The sequence below is a fragment of the Pelodiscus sinensis genome, chromosome 16, assembly GCF_049634645.1.
Source record: "Pelodiscus sinensis isolate JC-2024 chromosome 16, ASM4963464v1, whole genome shotgun sequence".
NCBI classification, from domain to species: domain Eukaryota; kingdom Metazoa; phylum Chordata; order Testudines; family Trionychidae; genus Pelodiscus; species Pelodiscus sinensis.
The window spans coordinates 5832922-5857012 of NC_134726.1; the positions used below are offsets into that span (position 1 = coordinate 5832922).

At 47.3% G+C, this 24091-nt stretch overlaps 2 protein-coding genes across 12 annotated transcripts in view; one reads left to right on the plus strand and one right to left on the minus strand.

Moving 5' to 3' along the window:
- GLYR1 (glyoxylate reductase 1 homolog) overlaps positions 1-2896 on the minus strand; it is a 30608-nt gene extending 27712 nt beyond the window's left edge. For 3 of the 7 annotated variants that reach the window (XM_075899234.1, XM_075899232.1, XM_075899233.1), the window contains exons 1-2: positions 2774-2895; positions 305-341 (exon numbers count right to left, since the gene is read on the minus strand). In XM_075899234.1, coding sequence (XP_075755349.1) covers positions 305-341; positions 2774-2811 — 75 coding nt within the window. In that variant the 5' untranslated portion in view covers positions 2812-2895. Of the gene's footprint in view, positions 1-304; positions 342-502; positions 622-1553; positions 1645-2773 lie in introns of all 7 variants that reach the window. The other 4 variants (XM_075899237.1, XM_075899238.1, XM_075899236.1 and 1 more) reach the window with 4 other exon arrangements.
- An 82-nt stretch (positions 2897-2978) lies between these two features.
- UBN1 (ubinuclein 1) overlaps positions 2979-24091 on the plus strand; it is a 35382-nt gene continuing 14269 nt past the window's right edge. For 3 of the 5 annotated variants that reach the window (XM_075899227.1, XM_075899231.1, XM_075899229.1), the window contains exons 1-11: positions 2979-3137; positions 4154-5004; positions 6747-6833; positions 12942-13037; positions 13278-13412; positions 14144-14247; positions 16286-16724; positions 21186-21256; positions 21786-21915; positions 22129-22247; positions 23130-23258. In XM_075899227.1, coding sequence (XP_075755342.1) covers positions 4762-5004; positions 6747-6833; positions 12942-13037; positions 13278-13412; positions 14144-14247; positions 16286-16724; positions 21186-21256; positions 21786-21915; positions 22129-22247; positions 23130-23258 — 1553 coding nt within the window. In that variant the 5' untranslated portion in view covers positions 2979-3137; positions 4154-4761. The other 2 variants (XM_075899230.1, XM_075899228.1) reach the window with 2 other exon arrangements.

Here is a 24091-nt window from a genome sequence, read left to right on the forward strand (position 1 = left end):
TTTATTGGGGGGGGGGGGGAAGAGAAACCTGTCTTGCAGAAAGTGATAGGGATTAAATTGCTACAACTGAGGGATACAATCAGTTGCAAATTGGTTTCTACTGCTTTTTATTCCATCTGAATGGACAGTTGCTACTGACAGACTGAACTTCTGAATTACATAAAATTCCTGATGCATAGTCTGGTTGAAAACTGAGGCTAAACAGCTTCTTAGCTAAAAATCAAAGAAGAAAACTATAAGGATCTTAAATCTTCACTAGAATTATTTTCATGAACTGCTCCTTTCAGGATAGAAACACACTCACCTTTCCTGGCCAAGGAGGATACCGGCCCAGCTTCCCCCTGAAGAAAAATGAAATGATCAGCCACTAGCATCAGGAATGAGAATTGCTCCACTTTTATCTGTGTCCTCTACAATTTATTTCCAATATCCAGCACTTACATAATATAACCACAAGACCTACCAAGACAAAAAGAATTTTTCAGCTTGGAAGAACACTCACCAATACTCTTATCTTTCAACAAGTGCCATGTGAGCAAACTCCTATACCATGGTGAGCCCCAATGAAGTCTGCATGGGTCCAGACAACCACGCAAATGAAGCTCATTACAGGATCAGGGCCTAAATCATTAAGAAAAGAGGTGGCAAAGCTAGCACCCAAAAGATCTGTATTACAGTTCTTAGTGCTTTGATAAGACTGGATGTCATTTTGTTCCTCTCTTACAAATGACTAGTTTACTTGCCTGCATCAACATGAAATTCAGAGTTTGGGTGGATAACAAGACGCTTCACGACAGAACAGATGAATAAGCACAATAGCCATATGTTTCCAATTCAGGTAGCTGTGATTCCTAAAATGTACTATTTTATAACTTAAGACAGTAATTCCTATATCAAAGGTCGCAAAATTACTTCCATTATCACCCGTTTTTCCAGCCGCTCATTGAACTACTAAGATTGGTAAAACATACTGCAGGCCCACTAGAAACAGAGAAGTTTATTTCCTGCCTTTGCCAGTTTCATCACAAAGTATAAGCCAAACCATTTCCTCACAGACTAGGTGGGGAAAATCGGCATCAGCATGAAAGCCTAGTCCTTCTACGCCTGTCATTCAGACAGACTACAAATGTTCACAGAACCTTATCTGGCATCAGTCTCTGTCTTGCATGAGACTGGCAAAGGATCCGTATCAAGTACCTGAACTAAAATTCTCAGCAAATAGCACATCAACATCCATGAGGTGAAGATTCCAGAGAGGGCAAGCTGGTAATGGCAGAAACACTGCTTAGAAGGACACTAACCAATACCATGACTTTCTGTTACTGTCGCATTGATCCATTCTTCTTTTATCAAGTTTTTTCTGCTTTCCCATCTTCTTCCAAATCTTATGGCTGCAGTTCTTTCTAGGTGGGCCTAGCGGCTGTGCCTTGACTATATTGCCATGTATGAAACTCAAGTTGGATGATCTGTATTCAGAAACATCACTAACAGCAGTGCACTCCCCAACCACTCATTTGAAACAAGTTCGGCTAAAGGAATCAACCTTTACTTACTTTGCTATATAAATTAGACAGCTTCACACCACTGTCAATGTTTCGGATGAGAAACTGCAGTTGTCAGCCTGGACCACGCACTTCTTTTTATCTGGGATATAAATATAAATGCATACACTTGCGTGTTGGGGATTAGCTATTTGTTGCAGGACCTAGTGTGATGTCTACCCCGTCACTCAAAGCGAACTAGAAGCACAGTAAAACCTGTACACTTCAGAACAGTACTAACAAGCTTTGAAGGCGGTCCCATAAATCCTCATGGGCTGTAAATATGGAGGCCATGACTCCTCAACTGGGTTTGGGGATAAAGCAGTGGTGACAGGGGAAAGTTGGTCCTGTGAGCTCCAACAGGTTACCCCAACCTGGAAAAAAATCCCACTCCTGTATTATATTGCTTATCACATAAATCACTCCTTAAAAGCAGAACCCAGATTTTAAAGATCACCCCTTCTTTTCACTAGTCTCAGCCACCAAAGGATGACTCCCATATGATCAACACCATCCTCCAAGGAATCACTCCATTACCCCTCTTCCTCCACCTTCACTGTTCTCTAGGTGGTTGCTTCACCCTGCCCTGTAGTTCAAAAAAATGCTACAACAATTATTTTCCAACCCTTTTATTCCGACAGACTCCCAGGCAACAGCACATGACCCGTGTTACAGGTGAAGCCTATGCCATATTCACTCTGAAATAGAGCCCCATTGCACTGTAGCCCACCCTGTCCTTAACCCAGTAACGCCAGGCCAAGCAAGTCTCTGGCTCTATTCGCATACCCCGAAAGAGCCTCTGTGGCCCGTGTAATGCCCCCCCCCCCCAGTGATGCCTAGACAAGAGCCCTGCACCATCCCATCCCATCCCTGACACGACTCCAGACTGCCACCACCTCTGCAAGCGCCCAGCTGCCACCCTGCCCTGCCCCGCTCACAACCGCCCGGGCCCTGCACACGGGGAAGGCGGGGCTCGCTCCCACCCCCCGCATCAGCGCTTCAGGGTGCGCGAGCCCGGCTTGCCCGCCCCGTGGCTACCGCTGTGCCCCTCCCCCGGTTGCCCGCTATCGCTACGCGCACCCCGGGAGCGCCCCCGCCCCGGCACCACCCAGCCGCAGCCCCGCCCCCGCTCTCCGCTCTCTGCCTCCGCCCCGGTATCACACAGACCCCCCCCGCCCGCCGGCAACCGCCAGCCCCGCGCCCCAGTGGCCCGCCCCGGCCCCCACACTCACCACACCAGGTCTCCGAGCCGCAGACTCACAGCCGCCATCTTACCGACTCAGCCAGCAGCAGCAGCGCGGCGCAGGGGCTGCCGGGACGGGACGGGCACCGCCCACCTCGCGACCAGCCTCCGCGGCGGGGGCGGTGCCGCCGGGATAGGGCAGGCCGTGCCACGTGACCTGGGCGCGCTGTCACCGCGCCGCTCCCCCGCCCCCCCCCCGCGCGTGACCGCCTTCCTCGCGCCCATTGGCTTCCGGCGTAGCACGCGACCCTCTGTGGCCGCCTCCGCGCGGGCAGCGCCTCCGGCACGTGACGCGGGAGCAGGGACCGGCCCCGGCCCGGGAGTGCGCCGAGGCGGCGGAGCCCGGAGCGCTGGTGAGCCCGAGCGGGGCAGGGCTTGTCGCACAGCCCCTCCCCCCCCGCGCCTAGCGGTGTGGCCGGGCCAAGCCCCGCCCGCCTCCCGCCGGCCGGTCCCTCCCCCTCTGGCCCCACACGGGGGTCCGCGGGCCCGGCCCTGCTCCTCCCTCCGTTCCGCCCGCGCCGGGCCCGACCCCTCCCCTCCCTGCCGGGGCCGCGCGGGCCCAGAGGACCGTTACTGGCCCCGCTTGCCCGCCGCGGGCTCACCCGGGAGAGGGGACCCGAGCGCATCCCCGGGGCCGGTTTCCCTCTCTCCGCCCCCTGCCTTTGCTGGGCGCTATCGGGGTATCTGGCTTGGCGGGCACGTCCCCCCCCCCGGCAGTCCGGGGCCCCGTCCCCCTGTGCGTGGGTCAGATGCCCGGCCTGGGGCCGCCTGGAGCGGCTGGGACACAAGTCCCCCCCCAGGACTGGGGCGCGGAACCTTATTCGAGTGGGGGGCTGTTGACCCACAGGAAACCCGTCAGCGGCTGCACACAAGTGGGGGAAGACACCCCACACCCTTCACTCAGGTGGGCCCTGACTGGGAAGGGGAAAGACGCTCCCCACGTTCCCCTCGCACACCAGAGCCGTAGGCGGCCCAGGCTAGTAGATTTTGTGTGCTCCAGCCCTGGAGAAGGTTGGGGGTGGGGAGGGCTGGAGCTCCAGCCCGGCCTCCCCAAATCTGAGGGGAACCCTGAGCCTTGGGGACCAGATCCAGGCAAGCTGGGGGCTGGACCGTAGGTTCCCCATCACTGCCTCTAGGGGCTGTGTAGTGTCTGAGGCAGCTGCTGGCTTCCCCTCATTGGTTTGTGGAGCATTGAGTTTGTGACCCCCACTATGCTACGGGGGGTGTCACTTTCTGAGCCAGGCCATCAGCTGTCACTGACATTTTTTGAGCCAGTACTTATGTCAGCTGGATTTTTGAGGGGGTAGGTGGGTGTTCCCCTTAAATCCTTTTTGTTTTAAGCTGGATCTTTGTTTTCTTTTCTAATCAGAAATGTCAAGAAGATTCTTTGGGAGGCAGTCTCGTGTGCGCTGACCTTTAGGCATGGACCAGGCATCAGACAGTGGCAAGCATGTGTCTGAGCACAGTGCAGAGGAAGGGCAGGTGCATTTGGCTCTCCTGGCATCTTGATAATTGCCATCCAAAGCAAAGCGCTGATGCAGCGTGGCGTAGCCCAGACTGACGTTTGCGACAAAGGCGTGTTCAGTCATATTAAAACTGGTTTTCTGGAGGTTGCACTGTGCACCAGGTTATTTCACTCTGCCCTGTAGAAATGGAGTTGCACAGCGTTCAGGCGGCATCGTTACGGATGGGCAGGTATTAAAATGTAGGGGACTGCGAATTTTAGAGTTGTTTCTGCTCTGAGAATCAGCCTTTCTCTGAAGAATGCAGCAAGCTGTGAGACTGCCAGCTACAGCTATTTCTTAGGGATCTCTAATTCCAATAATCTTTTCTTCTTCCAATGTGCTCTTATCTCCTTAAACATCTGTTTGTCCTTTAATTGAAATCCCCATGTATGCACATGCACAAAGCTTCACCAGAACTTCTCTGAACTAATGGAAACCATGCCATGAGACCTGCGAAGACTTGATAATAGCCATGACGGAGCCCCACAGGGTTCAGTTCACCTCTTTGCCAGGCCCGCTAAGCAACACTTTCTTGAAGAAGCCTCGTAAAGAGGAGGCTGCAGGAGCAGAGCAGCCCCAGGACTCATCTGCATCAGCGGTTCGCCTCACACTCACTCTCTTTGAGCCAGATCACAAACGTTGTCCAGAATTCTTCTACCCAGAGCTTCTAAAGAATACTCGAGGGAAAGTGAAAGGTGTTTCCTCAGGTGACAAGGTGAGCATCTAATAACGTTCCACTTTTCAGCTAAGATTTCAGAATGCTCATTCTTTTTTGCCCATCTCCCAAGAGCATTGCCTGTATTAAGGATGAGCAAACTGAGGCTCAGAGTGGTGAAATAGCTTGTCAATGATCACAGACCTACTTGGTGATAGAACTAGGAATAGAAACCAGGACTACTTACTGCTAAATATGAACTCTTACTACTGAACAATATTCTCTTGTTATTTTTGCCTTATTAGAATTTTCCTTGAAATGACTTAAAGCAGTGTTTGGAAAGCACAACAGATAATGTCATAATGATGATTTGATTCGATACAGACTGAATGCAGTGCTTTGTTGGTACCAGGATTGCTTGAAACATGAATATTCATAAAAGAACATTGAAAGTAGATCTCCTTAACAGCTTGTACAATGGGAGCCTCTAGACGGACTCATACTCTACATAGATATTTCCATTTGAGTATTCTCTATTGGTACCTGCTTTTGTATATAAGTTGTTGTCAGTTAGCAGCTGAGGAATCTGCCAGCCAGTAGTGAGTAGGGAACTTTATACTTAAGAGGTCTTACCAGTCAGTTTCAACAGAAGCAAAACTTTCATTTTAAAGAATATAATTAAAATGTAAAGTGCTTCAAACTTAAAACTCACTTACATGCCAATTTTCTTCCACAATTTGATCTGAAGAAGTGTGTCTGGCCCACGAAAGCTCATCACCTAATAAACCATCTTGTTAGTCTTTAAAGTGCTACATAGTCCTGTTTTTTGTTTCAGCTAGACCAGCCTAACATGGCTACATATCTATTACTGTTCTACTTTTGTAAAGCATTTCTAGAGCTAACCAACAAAAAGTGCTTTGCAAGAGCAAGAATTGTTGTTAATGTTACCTGGAGAAATATTGACTGCAGTGCTGCTGCTGGTAACATTATGGTATTGCTTGGGAAAACTAACACATTCCCGTCAGTTGCATAGTTGCTGTCCAGAACCACATAGGCAGTCAAGGGATGATTTCATGTAGCTGCTTGAGAGAGCTTTATGTAGCAGTAGTGTCATGCAGTGGAGCTATTTACATGTGAGGACAAACTGAAGAACAGAAGCTATGGTGAGGCAGAGTTGAGTGGGAACATATGCTTCTGTATGAGTGGCAGCCAGGACTCTGGGATGCAATAAGTTGGAGAAGAGAACAAGAGCAAATTCCTTCTCCTTTCTAGCAACTAGAGGGAGAAAAGAGGGATGAGGAGACTGAAATTCGTCAGGTGCTAGCCCGCAGTAATACAAATATGAAATCCATAAGCAGCATCCTGAGAGAGCACCCTGAAATGAATACCAGTACTCCCTTTCCCTTTTTCTCTGTGACTGTCCATGAAGGCTTGGGTTTCTCATGAAACCTCAATGAGGGTGATGGCAGGTTTGCTATGCCATTTTGGCCTTACCATCGATAATAATTTGACTTCTTGGCCAGTGTGTCTCTGGTTAAACTTTCAGTCTTTGTGTATTCTCTGTTGCCAGGACAAGAGGCTAGTTGTTTCTTGCACTCTGAGAATCCCTAACATGGTGCTCTCCCTGTGCAAAGAGAGGCAGTAGTGTATCTGCTGAAAATAGCTCTTCAGTGTATTGAAGACTGTTTGTCTAAGCTTCTTTCCAGAGACTTTGCATGTGATGGAAGTAGCAGATTCAGCATGGGGGGACTTAGTGAGACACTGTGATGTTCTGTTATATTTGTGTCTGCTCATTTTCACAGAAAAAAGACCTTGGAGATCCCTTCAATGATGAAGAAAAGGAAAGACACAAAATGGAAGCTCTTACCAGGAAGTTTGAAGAGAAATATGTATGTGTTTTATGCTCCTCCTACACTCTTCTCTGTCACAATGTGTAGTTCTGATGGTTTTGTTTCCATTCCAGACTCTTACTTCTCCACTAATCATATTTTATTAGGAAAAATAGGCCATTGGTTCTTATGCCTCATTTCTAGTCAGGTCCTTTATCTAGCTGTAAAATAACTTTTTCTGTTTGTCTTAGTCCTATCATCCATTAGTAAAGACAGATTCAGGCCAATAAGCGTAGGCCTCTCATTTTCACTTGTTAGTGATGTGTCAACAACTAATTCAGTGTATAAACTTATTTTTTTAAAGGAAATATAAGCACTTGATTTTGGCCTTTGTTTTTTAATAGAATCTTAATATGAAATTAGCATGGGGAAAAAAAAGTGCTTCAAGTCTGCACACATGCATCTCTGATGTCTCTGCTGCTTGCAGGATTTTGCCAGGCTGGAACAGAGAGTTTAAAAGTAACCTATCTTGTCAGTTACAATGCCTTCTTTCCCCCCACGTGATGTGTAGGCCAGCAGGTCCCAGTAGTGAAACAGCTAATTTAATTGCATTTCAATTTCATTGTGTTATTGCTTAGGAAAGCTTTGAGCATTGTTTAGAAGGTAGGTACTTCTACTATTTTCTGGAGTGAGATATTAAAAATGGAGACTGGAGAGTGGTAGCAGAGGATGAACCCCATTTCTCTAGCCAGAAGTTTAGGTAAGAATAGAGTTGCTATTCTGAATTGAAGACATTTTTTAAAATTTCTTTAACATGCTCTTCACTCTGTCATCCAGATGATGGTAAATAAATCATCATAATCATAAATAGCTGCTGCAACTCTTCATAAACAACTCTCCTGTCATATTCCTGTAAGTGAATACACTTTAGGTTCTAAAGTTCTCGCCTAAATGCTCACACAGGGCAAGTGAGAGTTTTATCAAATTTTGTTGAAGCTAAGCTTGCATTAAAAACAAAACAAAACTAGTCTTTATGGTGGTAAAGGCAACTTTCCAAACGGTAAGCCATGTGTAAAATGATGCTGTGCTGTCATTTTACTTCTGTAGATAGCTTCAGAGCTCCTGTTGCTTTTCAGAACTTTGCCAAACCGTAACCAGAGTGGTGCCAATCTACTGAATCCTGTGTACAACAATGAAATGGATCAGCACTGGGTCAATTCATTATCATGGTGCTTGTGGGGAAGCTAATGGCACTTCCCTTGTGGATTTTTTTGTGGGACTAAGGCTTCAAATTTATCAGGCACTTATTAATTAGACTAATGTGAAAGACAAAGGTTCCAAACTAAGCTGATGTCCCTGGTCTCTGTTAGGATCCTAGTGCTATTTCTTTTCCTGTCATCTGGACTCTCACTCTGTACAGTAGTTGGGATGGAAGAGAGTAGTCAGGTACTCGACTACTCTTCTTGCATTCCCCCCTCCTCTGGACCCGGGACAAGCCAGCTGCTCTGGCGGTGGCACAGCTGTGGCTCCGCTCTCTGTTAGTCCCATGTGCCGGGCTGGCCCCACTCCCCCGGGAACCCTGCTCATGCCCAGCAGGCAGGGAAAGGGCTGGGGCTCCCCGGCGCTGGACCAGGAGCCCAGACAGGTGGAGTGCAGCAGCCAGGCGAGCTTGATGCTCCCAGGATGGGCTTGAGGAGATGCAGGCTTGCATCATTGGCTGGGCTGGTGGCGCTCTGTGGGCAGGTCTTCCGTGGTGAGCTGGGCCAGTGCTACCAGCAGCGCTGTGCAGAGCCCTGTGCTGGGTGCTCGGGGAGCCCGGCTGCGCCCTGTGGGCACTGGGAGGAGGTGCCAGCAGCCGAGCTGGTGTGGCTGGAGGAAACCTAGGCTGAGCGCTGCACACTGGCGGCAGCAGCCCACTGGGCTCAGGGGCCAGGACTGGAGCTCACCTGTTGCTGCGGCTTCATCCCAGGTGGGCAGGCACTGTGTGGCTCGGCCTGGGTGCACCGCAGCCACACGGACAGCGCAGGGCGAGCAGCGGAGGTGGCTCCCACAGGTGTGCACAGCACTCGGGTTGCAGCCTGGCCTCCACTGTCCGCCTGCCCTGGCCCTGCAATTCCCAGTCCACGTGATGCCTGGTGCCACTGCCCGGCACATCGGGCAGCCAGGGGTAGCCGCTCCCCTGAAACGGTTTCAACAGTTCACTCTGCGAGGCTGGAGGTGAAAATAAGCAGGTCAGGCGCCCCTTGCTGACCCAGCACTGCTTTCCCAGAGCCCAGCCAGCCCTCCTGGGCCTGCCGCAGCCTTTCAGCTTCCCCTCCTGGCTGTGGGAAGTGCACAGTGGGCAGCACTTGCTGTGGTTTCTCCCCATCCCCCCCCCCATCAGCCACCATGGCCTGGATGGAAAGGCAGGAGGCTAAATGAGATGCATTGGGAAGCCACATCTCAAATCAAACCTACCCGTGGGCTGCCCCTTGCCAGGCTTGCCCAGCGCATTTCGCTGCCCTCGGGGTTGGTTATGGACAGGGGCTGGTGGACCCAGCGTGAGCTGGGACTGGGCCAGCCTGGGCTCAATGCCAGTCCAGGAGCTACCCCTGCAGTGACTCTGCAATTTAAATGTATTAGGAGCCGGGCTTCCTGCGCACTTGACTCTTACTACATTTAAGCTGCAGCGCCGCAGCGCGGGGTAGCTCCCAGAGGCTTCCAACCCTGTCAACTAATTGTGTAGTCAATAGAAATTCTATCGACTACAGGATTAGCTGATTACTTGTTTCTTAAAATCCCTCTACAGTATTGCTCTCCAGTGGTCAGGAACTTGAGTCTTCTGGCTATTGGGTGCCTGGTGTGGGTTTCTCTAGGAGTATGAGTGGGTAGGCATCAGGAAGATATCGATGAGACATTCAAAAAGAACTGTGGTATTAGAAAGTTTTTAGAGAGAGAAGTGGGAAAAAATAATGGTAGAGGCAGGGATGGGATGGTACTTACCAGAGATGGTTTATGTCAACTAAAATCATTGTTTTTATAGGCCTGGGAAAACTAGTTATTCCGGTTTAAGGTCTTTTGTGTGTGTGTGTGTGTGTGTGTGTGTGTTTAAAGTTTTGTTAAATGACACCACGTTACACTTAGTTTGAGTTATATATTCCATTGTGGTTACATAAAGCAGTAGATTCAGACAGTTGTGCAAATACACAGTAAAATTGCAGCGGATATAAGTTTAATATATGTAATTATATTAGTGAATATTGTAACATGTATACATTTTGATTTGATATTTTCTCAAGGAAATTCAATGTCATGACTCATTTCTGTTTTAATATCATATAAAGGAAAAAATTGAAAACATTAATTATATGAAAACAACAGTACAAATGTGTAGGCTTGAAACACTAATCAATGAAAAGTGCACTGTGTTTCAGGCTACCAAGGAGATCAGCTTTGACATAGTAGATAGACCGAGCCTGTTTCTCAGTTTTGAATAGCTGTATCTACTGCTTGAAAAGAGTCTGTGCTTGCAGAACCCTCATGCAATTATTTTTTCCAGTTTTCTAGTTTAAATGGTGTGAAAGCCTGGTATTTAGCAGCTCCCTGTCCTAAAGTAGTTTTTCGTGGGAAATTGCCAATTCTGGGGAGAGGAGGTAAACGCAACAATAACACCGAAAAGAAGAAAGGGAGATGAAAAAAGGAGGATAACGATATAGGAGAAGGTAGAGACACTGAAAAGCAGGCAAGAAAACATACAGCATGATCTGTCTTAAGAAAAGAAGGTTTAACAAAAGCTGGGTGTGCTGGTAAGAAAAGTTGGCCAGATAGTGTCCTAGTTTAGGGCAACTGCACTTGTATTTTCCCTCAGTGGTCCAACAGAGGCTCCTTTTTTTGGCTTCCCTCTCCCCAGCCATTTCTTGGCGGAGACCTATGTTTTTCTCCATTCTGAGTGGGGTATGTCCAGGCTTCACTTTTCCTTACTCCAATGTGTTTCCCTGCACAGACTGCCCAGGGACACCAATTTGCCTTCTTTTCAGAGACCATTAACCGGTGTAATTGCTAGTTATAAGGTACCACAGAACTCTTCCTATTCAAGCCTGCTTTGTTCATAAGGTAAAAGCATTACAGAGAAAACATATTAAAACAACAAAAGAACCCACCATCTACCTGTGTGCTAATAAGCTTAACAGAATTAACTTCAATCTTATCTTGGCTTCTGGCAGGAACAGTCCTTTACACCCCCCTTATCCATGGAGAATTCCTTGTGATGACCCGTTAGTTCATCACAGCTTCAGCTCAGAACAAACATGCTCATGGCATGTTGAGTTCATCCTTTATACATTTCAGGGGTCTTTAATTTCAGGGGTAATTTCTATAAGTAGGTAATAGTACACAAGGGGACTCTCTCTCTCTCTCTCTCTCTCTCTCTCTCAATAGGTATCTTCAAAAGCTTGGCTTGAAGGGAGAATTTACATTCCCTTCACCTGGGTTCTTCCTAGGGAATCCACACTTTCCAATAAGACTTTTTGATGTACCTGCTACCTTCCAGAGATTTGCATTCATCTTGTTTGTTTGTGAAAGCAGTTCTGTACAATGCCACAATAGTACATAAACGTTTTAATGTCTAGAGTAATGAATTCCAAAGTGTTTAAACTCAATTCAGTAACGTTTAACTTACTTCAGTGAGGTTTGTCCAGATACTGTCAGTCTGTCATAGATAATACCTGGCAAACACCACTCAAGAAATGGCATCCAAGTATATATTGAATAACTTATTCAATTAATAATTTCTGCAGCATCTGATGAGCTCTGTATTGTGTCACTTTCTTCGAAGGTATCTAGCTGATGAATACTGGTAAAATTCCTCAAATAATACATAAAATGGGTATTTTCTTCTGTTCAACCAGCTTTAGTATCAAATTGTATTTTTTAAAGTACAAATTCAGTTGACAGTATGTTAAGTTAAATACATTGCACGATCAACGTTACACAGATACTAGATCTTAAGGTCCGAATGGATCATAATGATAGTCTAGATTGGAGGTTCCCAAATTTTTGCTGCATGCTCCTTATCCCCAGGAGATTTGTCTCATATGCACCCTCCTCTTTCTAAGAAATGGTATTTCTGTGGATTCCATGGGTTTGGGAATCCATCCTTGCTAGGATGTCCCACTCCTCCCCAACCCATGGACATCTCAGCAGGACACAGTCAGTTGGGCTGTGTCCCCAATACACTACTTCCTCGAACTGCTTAACAGGCTCCTCTGGCCTTGGTGCAGTTCCTAGCAGGCATATGCAAGAGCTTGTGTGGATAGGGTGGAGATATCTCGAGATACATAAGTGAGCTGGAATGGGGCCCCTCCTGCACAGAGACAGATCATTCCTCCTTGCTCCTCCCTCCCTCCCTCCCTTTCTTTTCTAGCATTGCAGCAGCAGCCGGAGCTGGAGATTCAGTTTGAGAGGAATTCTTTATCAACAACATTTTGAAGAACTAATAAAAGTTCTTAATGAGTCATGTCTTTGTGCCCCGATAACCTGCTGAGGCATGCCTCAGTTAGAAAACCAGTGATCTAGGCTGACCTGCATAAAAAGTCCAGAGAATTTCACCTAGGAATTCCTGTATTTGGGCTTTGAACTCCTGATTGAACTAGAGCAAATCTTTTAGAAAGATGCCTAATCTTGGTTTGAAGACATGATGTGGTGGAGAAATCCCACCATTTTCTTTGGTAACTTGTTCCAGTGGTTCATCTGTTCTCTCAATAAAGTGCAAGGGTTTGGCTTTAGCGGTATGGCTTGGGGAGGTGGCCACGACCCTTAAAGTGCAGGGTTTTTATCACTTTGGGTTAGACTCGTAGTGGTGTGGGTGCCTTAAGGACTAATACTTAAGGACTTTCTCTTCCTTTCTAGTATTGCTGTTTCGCTGATGTTGATGGAGAAATAAATTCAACTCTGTTTACATGATCATAGAGTAGCACCTCTTCTTGTTGGAGCGGGTCCATACTACTACTCATGTTTGTGAGAACCCTGGGAGCCAGACCCTGCACTCACCCAGTGAGGCCCCTTCCTGGCTGAATAAAAAGAGGGAGCGCTACCTTGCTCTAGACTGGAAAGAAGTGCCAGCCTTCCGTGTCAGGACCGGTCTCTGCATAAATTAAGAGAGGCGGATGTCATTTATCTCTGTCATTTCAGGGTGGCAAGAAACGCAGGAAGGACCGCATGCAAGACTTGATTGATATGGGGTATGGGTACGACGAATCTGATTCCTTCATTGATAATTCTGAAGCGGTGAGTAATGAATGAAGTGCTATAAATTCAGTTGCTTTTAGGGCTGCAGACGGGAGAGTGTTAGTGCAGTGCAGAGAAGCAGCATCCTGGAGCTTTGCAGTATGGGAGAATGCCTAGCTCCCAGGCATCCTCTCACACAAGGAGACTTGTTAGGGGGGAGTGTGAGCATGCAGTCCAGCTACTATCTAACACGGGAGCAGAATAACGTACACCATTAATAGATGGTTCTTTCGCTTCCAGTATGATGAGCTTGTTCCAGCTTCTCTAACTACAAAGCTTGGAGGCTTTTACATCAACTCAGGAACACTGCAGTTCCGACAGGCATCCGAATCAGAGGATGACTTTATCAAAGAGAAAAAGAAGAAGTCTCCCAAGGTCAGAGATTCTGCTGTTAAGGGATATTTTTTGTCATTAAATGTCAGTGCACAGACTGGATTTGCTGCAAGGGAAATAATGTTTTGAAAGTCTGGGTTGGGTTTCTGCTTTGGGGAGATTTGGTAACTTATGGTGGTGATAGGAGCTTTTACTCTGACCAGTTAAATCTTATCTTGTCGAGTAGTAGTCCTGAGAAAGCTGCCTGGCCCATGTAGAACAAGCGGGTGAGCTACATTGATTCTTAGAGGAGAAATGGCATCACCATTAGGAGTTGGTTAATCTTAGCAGGGAAGCCAAGGCCTGAGATGAAATATCCTCTCCTCTTGCCCAAGTGGGGAGCCCTTCACATTGGTGCTGAACTGTGTTGGGAAGGGAGGGCTCTACTGGGGAAGCTTCCTGTAGGATTTCAACCTCCAGAGCTGTCGAACACATATTTCACCAGCACTAAGCTGACCTGAATATAAGGGAGGCAAGAAATTTAGCTTTGTTCATGCGGTGCTGGGCTTAGCTAGAGGAATCTCAGAAGAACTGAAGGTAGTGTGTGCTAGCGCAGACATTAGCCGTTGTACTCGCTGTACGTGCTGTGGGTTAGTATCCAGCGGCGTTTGATTTGAGGTGTTCAGAGGCAGTTAGTGGCTGATTTGAAGTAGAGCTCAGAAATGCCTTTCTGTACAAGAAGTTGTCATTGTACAGCCCGCCCGCTCTGACTCTGGCTCGTGTTTAATCCCTAGAAGCGGAAGTTGAAAGAAGGAGGTGAAAAGATGAAGAAGAAGAAGAAAGATGACTCCTACGACAAGGAAAAAAAATCGAAAAAATCCAAGTTCCCCAAAGCTGGGTGAGAAGAAGCCCTTTGTATTCATGGGGATGATGGAAGTGCGAGATGCCAATCTGTCTCTTGCCTTTGAGGGCAGGTTGCATTTATTAGTGCTGTAATAGTGCCCAGCAGCCCCATTCAAGGCAGGAGCCTGTGTTGTGGGCATTGGATAAGCCCCTAGGAAGATGCTTCTCTGCCCCCAAAGAGTTTACAGTCCATATGGGCAAAAAGACAGATGTAGGTTGGGGCCCAGCATCCTAGCAATGGGGTGGGGGCAGTGAGGGGGACCTAGTTTATTAGCTGTCATCTTTATTCATTATGGGAACAGGGATGGGTGAGGCGTAATGGCATGAGGGGATGAGTGTAGAGGAGGCAGGAGAAGAGAACAGTGGCTTTTGAGAAGGTCAGAAGAGCAGGGAGGAAAGGATGGAGTGTGAGGCTAGAGAGGTGTTAGCAGGCTGAGGCAAGCAGAGCTGAAATGCAAAGCAGTGTGCTGCTGCCATCTTTAGGAAGATGTTTGATCTCAAGTGCAAGGCATTTCTGCCTTTAAGCACTTGGCTCTTTTTAATCTCTCTCCTTTGAAACTGGGTTGTCATTGTTGGGTTACAAATGTAACAAGTTCTTTTTATCAGTGTCAGCATGCTAATGCTTCCTAACAGCTGCAGTTTTTACTCGCTTTGATTTCTGTATCTGTCACCTTTATCTTGCTGGCTCTTTGCCTTATTCTCTTCCCCCACTTACTTCTCTCATCTCTGTTCTGTGGCTGGCTTGTTGCCCTATCTCTTTGGCTTCTTCCCTCTTCGTTTTAATTACATTCCTGGATTTTCTTTATTTTTTGCTGCTGTTTCATTTCTGGCAACATACAGTTATTTCAGTTCTGTCTGTCTCTCTCTCAAAGCTATCTGACCTGTCATGTTGAGTGCTTGGAGCCTTGAAAGTCAATCAAAAAAGGGAGTTTGATGTGGTCTTACCACTAGAAGGGACATATTTTAAATGCCAGGCTTCCTCCAAATCACTTGTCTCTTGGGTTAGGGTGCTCATGGTTTAGAGTTTTCTAGTCCATGCATTTCTAGTGCGTCAGTTGCTGTGCTGTCTGGACTGCATGCACCTGATAAATAAAAGCAAGCCTTGATGGAACAGGCGATTTAAGCTCCATCCTACCTAGTTTCATCAGCAAGAGAAGACTTGTGCATGAGCTAGGTTTTGCATAGTGTTAGGCTGTATCATTGGTATAAAGGAATTCCATAACTGCCCTGCACCAAGCATCTCCTGCCCTCCCTGCACCTCTGAGATATAGCTCACGGGAGTTTCATTTGGGATGCTCGTGGTGAGTGGACAATAGATGGAAAAGTGGGCTCCAAGAGCATGAAGAATCTTAACATTAGGACTAAGACCTCAGAGTGGTGCTGGAATCTAACGGTGCATGTGGAGAGTGTAGAACAGTGCTACGATTGGCGCACTCAGCTCTTCCTTGCTGAAGATAGCTGGTGTGAATTGGACCAGCCCCATTTCCAATGGCAGGTCAGCTGTTTCTTCTGTGATACAGTAATATGTATGAAGATTGTAATTTAAAACATCTTCGTTCCCCACTTAACTAGTGTTCCATGAGAAATAAATTCATGAATAAATAAATCCATGCTAGTGACAGTGATAAGAATGATGAAGCAAGTATGTACAAGAAATATAAAGGATTGTAAAATGAGAAGTGAACTTGTTACATGCTAGAACTAGTTTTAATAGGGAAATCTTTTTTTTAAAGTGTATTGAAAGAAAATATCACTGAGTCATTATCAGCACTTGGTGCTGTACAAAGCTGTACATTTTAAATAACAGTGCTACATTTCCTAGCAGTGGCCTTGAGAGGCAGTAGTTCCATGTTCTGGGGGAACTAGTGGTTGGGCAGAGAAGATCCTGGCTAAGTTTCACCTGGCGATAAGCATGTGCGGTTGATGCTCTGAGCTGGTAGAGAGGTATTTCTTCTCCCCTTGCTTTGCAACATTCCCTTCCTTTTATGTGGCTTATTGTCATAAGGATGTTCTTGTTTTTCCCTTGCTTACAGTTTCACAGCTTTGAATGCCAGTAAGGAGAAGAAGAAGAAGAAATATTCTGGTGCTTTGAGTGTCAAAGAAATGCTGAAGAAATTCCAGAAGGAGAAGGAAGCTCAGAAGAAGAAGGATGAAGAACAGAGGATGGTGAAACCCTCACCAGCAGAAGCTCCAGCCGTGCGGGAAGTGGAGACTATGTCTGATCCTTTGCTGTCGCTCTTTGGCCATGCCAGTGACAGTGACTTGCTTCAGGCTGCCACTGCGATGGACTCCCTGACTGATCTAGATCTGGAGCATCTCTTCAATGAATCTCCAGATGGGAGTCCTTTCAATGACATGGAAGATGGGAGTGACCCTCCTGGGATGGGTATGGAACAGGAGTTCAAACAGCCTCCATCCCTCCCAGAAGGAGTACCAGCCACTCTTGAGAAACGCATCAAGGAACTGACTCAGGTACTGCAGCTAGGTTAGGCATAGGGTGCGCTGCCCAGCAAGTGGTGGATGGATTGTGCAGTTGGTGGAGGAGGACAGGCCTCTTCTGTGTCCTACGTAGGTGGGTCTGCAGCTCCACCCTCTGGTGGATCGCTGTCAAATGGAGGCTTGTCTTTACTTCACGTTGTTCCCCTTGTTTATGGAAGTGAGGGAATGTGTGTAGCGCTGGGGTAGTCTAGCTAGATGTCACCCCAGATTTTGCTACACTTTTCCTGCAGTCAGTGCTTTGAGATGGCATTAAAATGCTGCTTTGGCCTTGCAGCTTTGCTCAAGTGTACTTCATTCAGTAGCTAGTAAGTATAACCTCTATCCTTGCCTTGGAGCGGTAGAGACTTGTTGATCTAATAGATTAGTTCTAGCTCTAATTTCCATGACTGACTTAACCTGAGTGGGCTTATAATAGGTACTGAAGCTGAAAGCAAGTTACAGGATAATGGCTTCACAGTGCAGTGGTGGCACTACATTCAGCCTCTTGTATGCTATAACAAGCAGATGCCAGAAGTAAGTTTTAGCTACACTTGACGTCCTGTAGCATTGCAGAGACGTCCTATAGCCAAGGATGAGCCTTCACCTTTAAGAGGCATAGAGATGGATGCTTCAGTTGAGGCTTAACAATCTCTTAATATACTTCTGCTGGATCTTTTATTTGCAGAGATGTCTGAGATGGAAAGAAAGAACCCAGCTTGACTTTCAGATCCCATGGTTGTGGCTCTGACCATTGGGGAGAGAAGGAAGAGAGTACTTTTAATTCTAGAGTACTGTGATATGGAGATTTTGAGAAGCAGTGAACGCCGAGTCTCTTGAGGACACAGTAGGGAATTGCATTTTTAAAAGAACCATGTGGTTTTTCTCTCAGCTTATGTAAGAGCTGTCTTATCCTTTGTTTGTGGAACCTATAGTCATGGTGACATTTTTAGCTTGCTATTAACATTTAAATGTAGAGTTCAGGTCCTAATCACTGCTCTTACCCTAATGTAGAACAATGGAACTGCATTGTCTTAGAGCATGTGATCTTACCGTATTTTCCGGCGTATAAGACGACTTTTTATACTAAAAAACATCCCCCAAAAATCGGGGGTCATCTTATACGCCGGGTATAAACATACAGGCAGTCCCCGACTTGCAGGTACGAATGGGGCTTTTCTTGCCCCGGAGGACACGGACTGCGGGACCTCGCGGTCCTGCCGCCCGTGTACTCCGGGGCGAGAAAAGCTGCTCCATGTCTCCTTGGTCTGCAGACCAGGAAGCCGCGGAGCAAAGCCGCAGAGGGGCTCCGGCAGCGGGGCAGCCCAGGCTTTGCAAAGCCTCAGGGGAAGCCGGCAGCGGGGCAGCCCAGACGCACCGCGGCTGTCCCGCTGCCGGCGTCCTCAGAGGCTTTGCTCCCGGTGTCCCTGGTCTGCTGGAGACGGTCCCCAGCAGACCAGGGGCACTGGGAGCAAAGCCGAAGCAGCAGCGGGGTGCCGCGCTTCTGAGGCTTTGCTCTGGCAAAGCCTCAGAGGCGCGGCACCCCGCCGCTGCTGCGGCTTTGCTTCCGGTGCCCCTGGTCTGCTGGGGACCGTCTCCAGCAGACCAGGGACACCAGGAGCAAAGCCGGGGAGGTGGAGGGGTCCCGCGCCTCTGAGGCTTTGCCAGAGCAGCCTCAGAGGCGCGGGACCCTGCCGCGGCTGTGGCTTTGCTCCTGGTGTCCCTGGTCTGCTGGAGACTGTCCCCAGCAAACCAGGGGCACCGGGAGCAAGGCTTTGCCAGAGCAAAGCCTCAGAGGCGCGGCACCCCGCTGCCGCTGTGGCTTTGCTCCCCGTGTCCCTGGTCTGCTGGGGGGGGGGGGGGGCACAGCTAGTGCGCCCCCCCCCCCCCCCCCAGCAGACCAGGCTTTTGTTGTGGACCCTGGGGCAAAGCAGCTGGGGCGCTGCCGGTTGGCCTCTTAAGGGGGGGTAGTCTTATACGGCAAGTATAGGCGAAAACCTATGTTTTAACTAGAAAATTAGGGGGTCGTCTTATACGCCCAGTCGCCTTATACGCTGGAAAATACGGTACATGTCTGTTGAGGCTGTTCCTCGCCATTAGCACATCCCACTTAGAATCCTGAACTCTTTACAGTGGTGGCGAGCTGTCAGCACTGAGGCATCACAGGACAGAAGGTTCAGCCAGGTGTTGCCACAGCAACATGTGCCTGATAAACTGACATGGAACTGTTTATGGCGGTTGCCATTTGTAGTTCTTGCTGTTGATGGAGAACAGCTGAAACAGTCCTCCCTGGAGTGCATCTTAGCTAGTGTGAGTAATACAGTGCTCCCTTGATACAGAGTTATTACTACGTTGCTGCAAGTTAGTGTGATGGTGCCTTATTCCTGAATTGTTGTTGCTGGAACATTTCATAGTCTAGGGTCCCACATTCGTATTGCTCTGATTTTTTACATGGGCTTTTGTATGTAATTCTTGTTACCCAGGAAATTTCCTGTACAGGATTCCAAGTCTGGAACAGACCTTTTTGTACGTGTTGACCTAGCACATTTGGCTGGTCCTCTGTCAGGGAGTCCCGTTGCCTGGCTTACAAACTGGCCTAGTATGGACTAGGAGAAACCACATTAGAAATAAGAGACCCCTCTTCTTGCCGGGGCAGTCCTTGTCTCACCGTGCATATGCTACCCAAACTGTAAGTGCAAGTCTGACTGCTCCAGCATGAAATGAAATAGCGTGTCTTAGAGCAGTCTTCTGCTGAGGAGTAAGGAGCTGCTGCTTGTTCCTAGGAAAAGGCTGCTGATGAAACATACCAGGTGCACTAGTTGCTAAGGAATCATCTCTTTGGTCTCTTCAAAGACAGAGAGCATGTCTCAATTTCACAGGTGCATTGAAATGAGAGCTATCATTGGCTAGTGAGTGAAGGGTTTTGTGGGACAGGGGAACAGACTTGCCAGACGTGTGTGTGGGAGGGAAACAGCCTTGAGAAAAAGTCCATGTACCTTATCTTTCCTCCAGCCCCACATTTGTGAAATCACACTGCACCTCATTGAGATGTGACTGTGAGAAGGGACTCCTTTGTGGCTAGTCATCATTAGGGTTACAGAGTTACGACATAAAAACAGCAAATTTGGGGCTTATGCAGCAGAGGAAGTGGCACCTTTCATGGCATTTTGTACCTGCTTGCATTGCTTTTATTGCTGGTGGGCATAGTCGCATTTAGCTGGGTTTGGTAATGAGCTGTGTTGGTTCCATTTCCCTTCAGTTCCTATAATCCTCCCCTGCTGGTAGGCCCATATGCATTGACTGACCTCTTCTAGTGCATCCATTCAGAAGAAGGCAGTGGCGGGTAGCCCAGAAATGCAGGGCTGCACTGGAGTAGTGTGTTTTTCAGATGTTCCTTGGAATGCTGCCCAGCACACGCTGATCTACGCTAGAGCATCTCTCAGGAGAGCCACTTGCTTTCATTGTAGAGGTGGGAGTAGGCAGTGCTATATATGTAGGTCAGAGCTAGTGGGGGAGAGCTCTCCCTACCTTAAAGTAGAGCGGCCCGGGGCAGCTTGGGGGAAAGCAGAGCACATCTCACTTGGTGTGGTTTACTTGGAGTATATTCCAGTCGAATAGATCAACACTCATTCGCCATGTGGAGCTGGTGATTGCATCCCAACTGTGAATCTCAAGGTGTAGGGTTTATGGCAGAGCTACAGCTAGAAGAGCCCTAGCCCAGCTAGCTGATTGGCTGGGAATTTGGGGCAGTCCTTCCAGTTCCTGATGAGGGATGTAAGCGACTAGTCAACTACCTGATAAGCAGATGCTTATCGGATAGTCAAGTAGTGGTTCAGCTATTGCTTCCCTCCCTTGCTGCCTCTATCAGAGAGAGGCATCAAGGTGGGGAGTAGGAGCCGGTGCTGGGGGGAGCCAGCTTAAAATCGGTTTCCCCTCAGAACCGTCTCTGCCGGGGGGGCAGGGGAGGCAGAGGCGTTCTGACTGCTGCACTTCTCCCTTTGAAATGTGCAAGAGCACAGCAGGGAGCTCGCAGGAGTGGGGACCTAGGCAGTCCTGCTGCTCCTCTGTCTTTGAAATGTACAAGAGCTGCAGGTAGCTCTTCTACATTTAAAAGGTAGAGGTGCAGCGGGATAGCAAGTGCCCACTTATTAACTAATCGAGTAGTTGATGGAAATACCATCGACTATTCGATTAGTTGATTAATTGAAATGTAACATCCTTATTCCTGACAAATGGGACACAATTCAAGCTGGTTCATGAAAGCTCATGACACGCTTAGCAGGTGTTACTTCCACTTGGAGCCATGATATGTAACCGATACAGAGTCTCACTGGGATGAAGTTGCTGGTAGAGTTTTATTACGTTATCCCTGAGGATGCTTTGAAAACAATTTGATTTCTTGTACCTCTTTGTATCTGTGTGTGAGCTAACAGTTCATATTGTCTACTGTGAACCCAGGCTGCCAGAGCTGCAGAAGGAGAAGGCAAACAGAGGTTCTTCACCCAGGATATTAATAACATCATATTGGAGTAAGTACTGCTCAGCCTCTCTTAGCTGTTGTTAATGGGAAAGAAAAGGGAACCCACAACTTTGGGGAAAGGGAAAAAGTTGTACAGAACATACTCCATTGATATATCTAGCGGGAGGAGAACTCCTGGCTCTGGAGTTGAGGGGCATGGGTCAGGAGCTGCCCTGTATAAGCTTCTCTTAGATAAGTCAGGGCTAACCCCAATGTCCTCCATAATTGGCCTTAAGTTGGAGTATTCAGACTATTTGGAATGGGTGGGGGAAATTTAGAGGTAGGTCCGGTTATGTTGTTTCCATCTCCGATTTGTGTTTGAGATAAGCTGTTGAATGTGCTGTGCTTAGAAAATTGAATCAAATCCTGATTTTATACCTGGAAATAAAATTACCTCTTCTAATTACCATAGCCTTTTTATGTGCAGGCTTTAGTGGTCCTGTTACACAGCTCTTTCTCCATGGGTGATGAAACATTTATGTTGCTTTGAGAAGCCATGTTAAAGTCACAGTCAATGGTCTGTCTATCCTGTTCTTCAGCATAGAGCTGCAGACCCGTGAGCTGAATAGCCAGATCCGATCTGGGGTGTATGCTCACCTGGCCTCCTTCCTTCCTTGCAGCAAAGACACACTGGTCAAGCGTGCCCGCAGGCTTTATCTCTACGAACAGGTGGGTGAGCTTAGAAGCACCGCACTATCTTTTAATTTACTTTTCAGAGCATGGCCATTCTTCAATATATGAGGCACTGTGTTCCTCTGAGCATATAATGGCCACCACATCTAGTGGTACATTTACAACACTACTGCTATATCTGAGCTATGGGATTGTTTGAATGGCAAGTTCAGTGTGAAACCTCACGGTGTCCTTTCATGCTGTCTGCAGGGTGGCCGTCTGAAGGAACCTCTCCAGAAGCTAAAGGAAGCCATTGGCCGGGCAATGCCAGAACAGATGATTAAATATCAGGAGGAGTGTCAAGCGCATACCCAAGCCAAGTTTGCTAAGTAAGCTTTTCCTTCTCATTATCCATCTGTATCACCTCTTAGCAGGGTCCCTCCACCTGCAGGTAGTTCTTGTGGCCTTTTCCTTTTATTTGGTTTAAGCCTAGATGGCGAATTGCTGAGGACATAAGGGTGTTCAAATTACATCCTTGGCCCGTGTGCAGTGGTCTTGCTGTAGCATCGCTGCAGAGTGCCAGAGATTAGCGGGTTGTGCTGTAGCAGCATCAGATGCTTTAGAAGAAAACACAAGAAACCTCCTAATCTCTAGTTGTTAAAGATTGTCTTAAGATCTGAAGCATGAGGATTAATAGGGTATGTCTACACTAGCCCCCTAGTTTAAACTAGGGAGGCTAATGTAGGCATTCAAAGTTGCAAATCAAGCCCGGGAATTAAATATCCCGCGCTTGATTTGCATCTTCCCAGCTGGTTGCCTTTTTGAAATTTACAAGTCTGGACTAACTGCCCAAGTCTACATGCAGCAGGGATCCGGTAGTTCGAATTAAAGCCCTAGTTCGAGCTACCTGTTAAACCTCATTCCAGGAGGAATAACAGGTAGTTCGAACTAGGGGGCTAGTGTAGACATACCCATAGCTCTTCCATAGGTTATAAAGTTTCAGGGGGATAGCTGAGTTAGTCTGTAACTGGAAAAGCTTAAAAAAACAACAAATAGTCTTGCAACACCTTAGAGACTAACAAAACAATGTAGATGGTATCCTAGTATTTGTTGTTTTTAAAGTTTTTCCATAGGTTATGTTAGCACTAACTATTCTAACTCCGTTGTTCTTGTGGTCCATCTCCAATCCATTCCTGAATCATGCTACATTTTTAACTGGGGACATCTGTGGCCTTGGGTTCCACAGTTTACCATTTCCCTTCTCTTCTCAGGATGCTGGAAGAGGAAAAGGATAAGGAGCAGAGAGACCGTGTGTGCTCTGATGAGGAAGATGATGAAGAGAAGGGAGGGAAGCGGATCATGGGACCTCGGAAGAAATTTCAGTGGAATGATGAAATCAGGTTTGGCTAGATGGAGCCCTTGACTGAATCTTTTCCTTTTGTTCCATTCCAGGCCTTTGAGCTTGGAGTTAAGAGTACACAGTGTCTTTGGTTTTATCTCTGGCTTTCAGTGTGTCAGACCCTAAATACTGAATGCATCAGAATCTGCTCAGATGCTTGTGTTGCAACCTTTTAAGGAGCCACTGAAACATTTGTAAGTCTCAGATCCTGCATGTATTCTAAAATCCTCCCACTTCCAGGCATAGCACTAGTTCTACAGGAGACAATAAGGGGCTTCGATGGCAGATGCCAAGATAGTGGCTACATGGGGAGTCAAATATATTTAATAGTTAGGAGCCTTTCTTGGAAAGGAGGAGCTACACTGGGAACAAGAGGTCCTACAGACTGTAAAGTGATCAGATTGCTGACAACTGAAATGGCTAGAGCTGGTAAGAATGCAGCAGCTGGAAATCTAGAATCTGGCAAAGAAGAATATGGGAAGGATGGCATGGTTGAAGGGGAAAATGATAAAGGGCATAGAGAAAACAGATCAACCCCTCCTTGTCTCTTTGTTCCGTACCCAAGGTCCAACATTAAATCCTTTAGAACATTCACTTCACACAGCATCTAATCACCTCCTAGAACAAACTGCTGTGGTTTGGTATCAAGATAAACAGGTTTTATTTCTTGGCCATTAAAAAAAGGTGAAATTATGGCAGCAGGTAACCACAACTTGTGCTTCAGGGTGTTAAGTTGTGGGAGCTGGGAAGTATCTAGTTGGCAGCTGTATTATTGTGAAAGTGTTGCTTTTCTCTGAAGGATCACCTCTTAGGAACTTCTGGGTCTGGGACCCT